The sequence below is a fragment of the Podarcis melisellensis genome (genome assembly GCF_964234715.1).
Source record: "Podarcis melisellensis genome assembly, chromosome: 13".
NCBI lineage: Eukaryota > Metazoa > Chordata > Lepidosauria > Squamata > Lacertidae > Podarcis > Podarcis melisellensis.
Genome location: NC_138545.1, coordinates 25,491,657 through 25,500,369, shown reverse-complemented (window position 1 = coordinate 25,500,369; position 8,713 = coordinate 25,491,657). Strand labels below are relative to the sequence as shown.

Here is an 8,713-nt window from a genome sequence, read left to right as displayed (position 1 = left end):
ATCTATCTATCTATCTATCTATCTATCTATCTATCATCTATCTATCTATCTATCTATCTATCTATCTATCATCTATCTATCTATCATCTATCTATCATCTATCTATCTATCTATCTATCATCTATCTATCATCTATCTATCTATCTATCATCTATCATCTATCTATCTATCATCTATCTATCTATCATCTATCTATGTATTCTCCTTTACATTCTTTACATCCTAGGATTCAAGAGTGGTGCCAAGACACCGTATATCACTGGGATATGCCTGGCATGATTTGAGGAGTGACTGTTGTTTGAAGACAGGTAAGTGAAGATGGAGCTGCCATAGTACAAAAGGACTACAGTGAGGTGAGAGGAACAGGTGGAGAAAGCCTTTTGTCTCCCTTCAGAAGACCTTATTTTTAAGACAGTTGAAATGATGTAGGTATATGATAACAGGATACAAAGTAATGGAGTCCAAGCTATGAAAAGGCCAATAGATAGCAAGAGGATTTGGTTAAGGGACGTATCACCACATGATAGCTTCAGTAGTGGGGGGATATCACAGTAGAAAGCATCAAGGCAGTTCTTCCCACAAAAAGGTAGTTGGAAAGCAAAAGTTGTATGCACAGCTGAGTTGAGGAATCCCCCAATCTAGCAGGCCATGGCCAGTTGGAGACAAATTGTTTTGCCTATAATCAGTGTTTAGCGCAAAGGGTTGCATATGGCAACATAGCGGTCAAATGCCATCACTGCTAGAAGGAGGCACTCAGTGCCTACAAAGGAGAAGAAAAAATACACCTGGAGTACACAACCCATGTAGGAAATGTTGCTTTTCTCAGAGAGAAGGTGAGCCAACATCTGGGGTATTATGGTGGTAGTGTAGCAAATGTCAAGAAAGGAGAGATTCCCAAGGAAGAAATACATGGGAGTTCTGAGCCTCTGATCCACCAATGTCATTACTACAATGAAGGTATTCCACAGCACAGTGAAAAGATAGATGATTAATAATGCACTGAAGAGAAAAATACGTTCCTTCTGCAGAAGTTTAAAACCTAGGATGATGAACTCAGACTGGCCAGTTTCATTTTGTGCCTCCATACCTTGGCAAATAAACAACTGATTTTCTGTAGAGAAGAGGGAAAGGAATTGTGAACATGTTAATAAATAGTGTGACACTGGCATTATATTCAATATAAAGTGCAGAAGATGACAGAGGTATGATTCTGATGGATCTTTCTTTGAGAAGAGATAATCCTTCTGTCTGCAGAATAACTCTGTGACATTTGCGTGTGTAGGTCCCCAGGCCACCCCTCAAATAACTTCACACATAACACGTAATTTTAGTTTTGGTTTTTGGGCACTGTTTTGGCCACAACTTTATTAAAATACAAAATCAGTGAGTGGTTGTTTAGACATTGGTTATGACTATCTGTCCCCCCGCCTGGGACAGAACTGACATCCCGAGGTCCGATCGTTAGCCAGTAGAAGAGAAAGTCAAACTGGGGGTCATTTGAGCTAAGCGTCGGACCCACGCTGCTCACCCCAGCAGCTCCCCGAAAGCCTGCGGCCCTGGTCCCATGACAGGGATTCCCATTACAGGGATTGGGCAGCCCTGGTCCCATGACAGGGATTGGACAAAATCGTGGCAAGGAATTTTTCTTAAAGCATAACTTTAAGTATACTAATCTATCTTACCTTGGGAACCCTGATCCAATATAATTTTCAGTATGATCTCCACTTGTAATAGGCATGAAACATTCTCCATTGGAGCATTCATCTTAGAAAACTGCATACACAGACCATTGCTAGCACATCTATGCTCTCTGGTTCCAAATCTCTAGCACTGACACTAATTTTTGAAATGGTTTGTGAAGTTTCTGCTCTGCGAGACAGTGAAAGGAAGCAAATTATGTTCCAGCAAAATAGCAGAACTTTGTCTGGATTGTTCCTCATATCTCAGTGCAAGAACCACAAGAAACAATACAGGAGGTTGTTAGTACAGGTTTGCGGCAGATGTCACCTGCCTTTCAACTTTATTGGACATCCAGTTAGAAGTCAAGCTGAAGAACCCTTCACCTTCACTGATAGGACCCTTGATAAGATCTTGAATTGTGTTGTCACCATAGTTCATACAACACAATGTTTTGAAGCAAATCTGAAGAAACATCTGAGGAATTTCAAGGAACAAAATAGAATTTGATGAAGGCAAATATCACAGTAGTGAGGGTGGTTGAAGCTCTCCACAGCTGAAGTTCTCTTCCAGTTCCCAAGTCACTTCCTGAAGACTAAACCCAAAATAATAACATCACTGTGGCTGCTGATTCATCTCTTCTCCCTCAGTATCACCTACTTGAAGATTCTGCCATTCTTGATGGTGCCATTTTATATCTAATGTTCTATAAAAAAAAACAAAAAAACGACTGATATATTATCACTATGAATAAGCTACATATGGTCCAATGAAACCATTTCATTGGGTTGTGCAGAAAAGTCTGCTTTTGTTGCCTGTGTGGTTTTTCAACCTAGAAGGATTTCAACCTAGAAGGTTTTATTAATTTCAGTGAAGCAACTGTTGCTTGTATAGGCACAAATATGAAGGAGGCTTTTGAGGATTTCCTACCCAAGAGAAATCCACCCTATTTCCAAAGAAAAAGCAGAAACTATTCTGATCAATTGTGAAAATTATTTGGCATGCCTTGAAATAGCACAGAATAATCTTTTAATAAACATACCTGATGATTAACATGCATGATCTCAGCCAGCTTTGGCTGTGACTGGGGATAGATGAGAAAAAGTAAAATAAAACAACCATATAAAATCAATAATCGGAAGTAAAACTGGGTTTTTATCAAATTATCCAGAAACAGCCTCATATTAGAATAAAAACACAATCCTAATTTTTTCTAGTCAGAAGAATGTTTGGTTGGAATCAACAGGGCTTATTCCCAGGTAAGTGGGACTAGGTTTGCAGTCTTATTGAATTGACAACGTTTTTGTTATATTCCTGCTGCCACAGTGACCAAAACAGAGAGAAGAGAGGCCTTTGGTGGTGGTGGACACCTGGCTATTTATGATCGTTTCACCTTTCTCTCAGGGTTTTGTGACAGTCGTCCTTTATTCATCAACATTATCCCTGGAGAATATTTATCAGCCAAAGACCTGGTTGAAGAGGAACATTTTTGGCTGGCACCTAAAAATATATAATGTACAATGAAGGTGCTAGGTGAACATCCCTGGGGCAAGCATTTCACAAACAGGGAGTCACTAGAGAAAAGGCCTGTTCTTGTGTTGCCGCCCTCCAGGCTTCACGTGGAGGAGGCACGTGAAGAAGGGCCTCAGACGATAAATGCAGAGTCTGGGATGGTTTATATGGGGAGAGGCGGTCCTCGAAGTATTGTGGTCCTGAGCCATTAAAGATTTTGTAAGTCAAAAGCAGCACATTAAATTGGACCCGGAAGCTAATTGGCAGTGTCAGGGACTCGACTGAGGAGGAATGATGGAGACCTGCTCTCCCCTGAACCATCCAGGGAAGAGGAAGGCAGTATTGAATTACAGCAGTGGTTTGAGGAAGGTCACAGCTCAGAGACAGGTTAACAGAAGAGTTGGGGGGTGTTGGGAGAAGAGAAGGGGGTGACACAACCAGAGCAGCCAGCTGACACATTATCACTGGAGAGCATTTCTGACCCCCCTTCTCCCAGAACTCAATGTGCATTGAAATTAGAAGAATGAAGGGCTCAGAGACAATTAGCCCCTGACGGCCACCTTAAGGGGAAATGCTGTTGCTAGGAAGAGAGGGAGGAGCAGGTCAGTTGGAGCAACACCATTGTTGTAAAGACAGCATTCTTTGTCTCTCTTGATGAATAATGAATAAATTATATGGTAAGAACTCTTTCGGTTATTTGCCTTTTGACTGCTATCTGGGGAGGGATCATAATTCCCTGAAGCTTTGATAGAGCCTTGGCAGGCAGCCAGTGCAGTGGAGCTAGGATTGGTGAAATATGCCCCAACTGTCTTGCCCTGGTGAGCACCCTGGCCTCCGAATTCTGCACCAGCTGAAACTTCTGAATTGTCTTCAAAGATGGCCATACGTATAACGTGGTGGAGTAATCCAACCTAGAGGATACCAGAGCATAGACAACAGAAGTCAGGCTATCCCTGTTCAGATAGCGACATAGCTGGGCCACCAGCCCAAGCTCATAGAAGACACTCCACACCCAAGCTATGTACCTGCTCCTTCAGGAGGAGTGTACCACTTGCTTAGTATTGGCTAAGGTTTTCTTTTCTTTCTTTTTTTGTAGTGTTCTATCTGAAAGAATTGCTATAGGTAGTAGTATGTTTATCATTTGAGTACATTGAAATGACTAATGAATGCAAAATACTTTATAGCCAGGATTGTATTTATTTATGTATTTAGTACATTTATATAGCACTTTTAATTTAAATCAGCCAACCAACACTTCTTCAGATACACTGAAACAAAAGTCACCAGACCCTTATATATAGTGGGAGGGTGGGGTGGGGCTTTTCTCAGGAGGGTAGAAGGAGATGGGTGATTGACTATATATAAGGGTCTGGTGACTTCTGAATCAGTGTATCTGAAGATGTGTGCATGCACATGAAAGCTTATACCAAGAACAAACTTAGTTGGTCTCTAAGGTGCTACTGGACATTTTAAAATTTTTTTTTACATCATCTTCATCCTTAAAACAGCAGGATAGGTAATTTCATGTCTGGTGCCTCATGCACACACAGCCTAAGAATGACCAACAGCTAATAGTTTATTTCTTTATTGACAAAACATAATAGCTCCTGAGGTGCACTAAACACACACACACACACATTTCTGGTGGGTAGGCAGCTGGCACCCCCTCCAGACTTGCACTCTGAGCTGGCCATGCCCAAAAGCAAACCTAAGTAAATGTATCTAACAGCGCAAATTCAAGCACCCTGTGACTTCTCCTACATAGAAGTTGTCACCATTCTTGCCTCTTCAAACCCTTCCTGTTACTGAAAGACGGGAGAACAGCCCTGCCCGGTGCTCCTCTCCATGAGCATTGGTTCATCTGATGCCGGGAGAGGAGCGCTGGGCTGGGCCGTGCTAGGGGCACCTGCCAGGGGCAACTGCTTTATGTCCCCTCAAAAATCTTAACCCAGGGCCATGGCCCCACTGGCACCCCCCAAAACACCCCTGGTTCCTCATAAGTCTTGGTTTCCAGACCCTTGGTCATCTTGGTTGCACTCCTCTGCACATGTTCCATGTTTACATTCTATTTCAGAGGGCATGCTTGTCCCTAACTTGTTCTCCTTTAATGTTTGAGTTCCCCTTGAACTTCACTTAGAGAAATAACTGAGCCCACCAGGGCCTCATGCATTTTTCTCTGCACCAAAATAGGGTCTTTTGTCTTGGAGGAAAGAAGGCTGACTGGAAGGGTCAGGGGAGAAATAGCAGAGGCGGGGCAAATCCCGTTTTGTGTCAGGGACAGACTGAAGTGGGTTACAATTGACTCATAGTGGAACCAGATTATTTCAATATGCTCGAGAGGAATGCATAAATACTGAAGGATGGGGAAATGTAAACATAGTATAAATAAATATATAATGAAGACATCACAATAATATCATTGTCTTCCACACCGTTTCAAGAGAATGGGCCCACACAAGTGTCTGTCTAATATACATATACATACATACAAACATACATGCAGAGAAACAACAAAATCATTGGAATGGAGGAGAACACAGGTAAACCTGACAACTATTGATTTGATATTTGTCTTAAGAAATGTGCTATGATGAAAAAGTAAAAAGCTTGTGGCTGAAAAATAATATAAATGAGTATATTAGTATCATATGAATTAAATCTCATTTCTGATTCTGTTAAGGTACAGCTTGTAACATTATGTTGTGTACAATATTCACATCTTCCCCATTATGTTTAGCCAAGCTTTCTTCACATCTTTGTTGCGTAATGTATATATAATGGGATTCAACAAGGGCGTCAATATGCTATACATCAGTGGGATCAGCTTTGTATTCACCGATGACTCTGTGGGAACAGGCCTCAAATAGGTGAAGATGCAACTACCATAGAACAGAAGAACCACTGTAAGATGAGAAGAGCAGGTAGAGAAAGCCTTTTGCCTCCCTTCTGTTGATCGTATTTTCAAAACACTTGAAATTATGTACACATATGAGAAAAGGATACAGAACATTGGTGTCCAAGCTATGAACAACCCAATGGTTAACAAGAGCTTTTGGTTGAGGGAAATGTCCCCACATGACAATTTCAGCAATGGTGGAATGTCACAATAGAAAGCATCCAGGCGGTTGTCTCCACAGAAAGGTAACTGAAAGGCAAAATAGGTGTGTACGGCAGAGTTGAGAAAACCACCCACCCAGGAGGCAGTAGCCAGCTGCAGGCAAACATTCCTTTTGATGATCAATGAATAGCGCAGTGGGTTGCAGATGGCTACATAGCGGTCAAAAGCCATTACTGCCAAAAGAAGGCATTCAATGCCGACAAAGGAAAAGAAGAAAAACAGCTGGAGCACGCAGCCTGTGTAGGAGATGGTGCTACTTTCTGTCAGAAGGAGATGCAACATTTGGGGGATGGTGGTAGTGATGTAGCAGATGTCAAGACAGGAGAGGTTTCCAAGGAAGAAATACATGGGAGTTCTGAGCCTCTGGTCCACTATGGCCATGGTGATGATGAAGGTATTCCACAGCACAGTGAATAAATAGATGGTCAAGAATCCACTGAACAGCAAGAAGTGTACCTCCTGCAGATTTTTAAAGCCAAGGATGATGAATTCTGAAAGCTCTGATTGGTTTTTTGCCTGAATATCTGATTCCAAGAGACTGGCATTCAGAGGCATACTGCTTTAAACAGTGGTAGGAGAACATAGCTGTTGAGACTAGGAGAAACTGATAGTCTTTGTCTAAAACCCTTTTAAAATCATTCAAGGGTCCCTCACAACTACATAATGCTATGATTCTGCATTTAAGTAGCTGACAATCACTGTCTCTTGTGACAATGGATTCCGTGGTTTGCCTTTGAAGGAGTACTAGCATTTATCTGTTGTACACCTTGTAGCTTGCAGCTTCATTGCATGTCCCCACACATTTTTACTATTAGGTGACAGAGAGAGACAAACGTCAACCTATCCACTTTCTAACTTTCTCTGTTTTTTTCCCCAGGCTTGAGTTCAGTTCACCACAATTTTGCAGCTGCTGGCATTAAAAAAAACAACACACACACACATGAAAATTCAAAGTTGTTTACCTGCATATTCCTCCTAATTTCTGCAAGCAACATTCCCTAATATAATACATTCGCATATGCTGTTTTCATTAATATATGCATTTCTATGCACATTTCCCCCTAATATACATTTCTTTATTCACATTTTCTTTTTATGGGGTGTGGTGTGGAAAGCCACATTACAGAATTGGAAGGAGCCACTGAGGATCATCTAGTTTAGCGGTTCTCAACCTGTGGGTCCCCAGATGTTGTTGGACTACAGCTCCCATCATCCCTGAACTTTGGCCTTGCTAGCTAGGGGTGATGGGAGTTGTAGTACAACAACATCTGGGAACCCACAGGTTGAGAAAGGCTGATCTAGTCCAACCCCCTCTTCTGCAATGCAGGAATATGCAGCTGTCACATATAGAGATCAAACCTGCAACCAGGGTGTTATCAGCACCAGACTCTAACCAATTGAGCTAACCAGTTGCTTTCTGTGTCAATTGTTCAAACATTGACAACATACCCAAATATTTAGACACTTGAGTGTTCACAGATGGGAAATCCTAATTAGGCTTGGGCTCCCTGACATATATATATTGATGTTTAAATACACCTACATTTAACATGTCCTCTTCTGAAAACCCTAAACAAAACCATAGGTGAAATCTGGTAGCCACTGAGTCCATCAATTAAATTCACTATGTCATTTAGAAGCACTCTCTCTTATACACAATAGCTTTTAAAGGATGAAATTCAAGAAGTGCACAGTTAGTTGGATTGTCAAGTATTGTGCAAATATTTGCTTTCCCATATGTGGAAATCCAAACAGAAAGAAGATGATGCACACATGCAACGTAAACAACAATAACAACAACAACAGATGTGGACAAAAGTTCAGAATGTGAAATTCCATGGATTACCACTAATGTGTGACATTTTATTAAATAATTGTTCCTCATTATCCTTTAAAATGCTTTGTGTCAGTGCCACACTATGGCTGCATACCTGTAGAAAGTTGTCTCTGAGTGAGCATTACTAAACTCATTGAGATAGACTTCTAAGTAGTTATCTGTAAGGTTGCACTTTCTATGTCAATTGAAACCACTGGGTCAAGTTATTCATGACTTAATATAAATATCAATAGGTATTAAGTGCAACTAACTTCAGTTGAGCTGTTGGCTCCGAATGAGTTCTCATTCACTTACATGCAGATGAAAATTCATAGTATGTTAGAGGTCAGTAGTGAGTCATTCTATATTTGACTATATCACAACTGGTGCCATACCTTTATTCATTTTAATTGCATTTCTTCAATACAAACTAATGATGTGTCCCACTAAATTTTGTTCTCCCATCCATAACACATTCATTTCCTTACCTGTGAATGCTCCCTGTTGGTAGCATTCAGTGTGGGTTGCTTGTGGATTTCACGGTTTCCTTTCATATGTATGCAATAATGCCTTTGGGGATTTCTACCCCA

At 41.1% G+C, this 8,713-nt stretch overlaps 1 protein-coding gene and 1 pseudogene across 2 annotated transcripts; both read right to left on the bottom strand.

The window, feature by feature from the left end:
* Positions 1 to 215: 215 nt before the first annotated feature.
* Positions 216 to 1,085, bottom strand: LOC309354827 (olfactory receptor 5V1-like; annotated as a pseudogene). Its single transcript has one exon. The product of its transcript is annotated as an olfactory receptor 5V1-like (transcript).
* Positions 1,086 to 5,902: 4,817 nt separating this feature from the next.
* LOC309354826 (olfactory receptor 5V1-like) lies at positions 5,903 to 6,862 on the bottom strand (the record flags this gene model as incomplete). The annotated part of the gene is made up of 1 exon (XM_081885091.1): positions 5,903 to 6,862. The coding sequence occupies one exon, from the start codon at positions 6,860 to 6,862 to the stop codon at positions 5,903 to 5,905; it is 960 nt and encodes a 319-aa protein (XP_081741217.1).
* Positions 6,863 to 8,713: the final 1,851 nt, after the last annotated feature.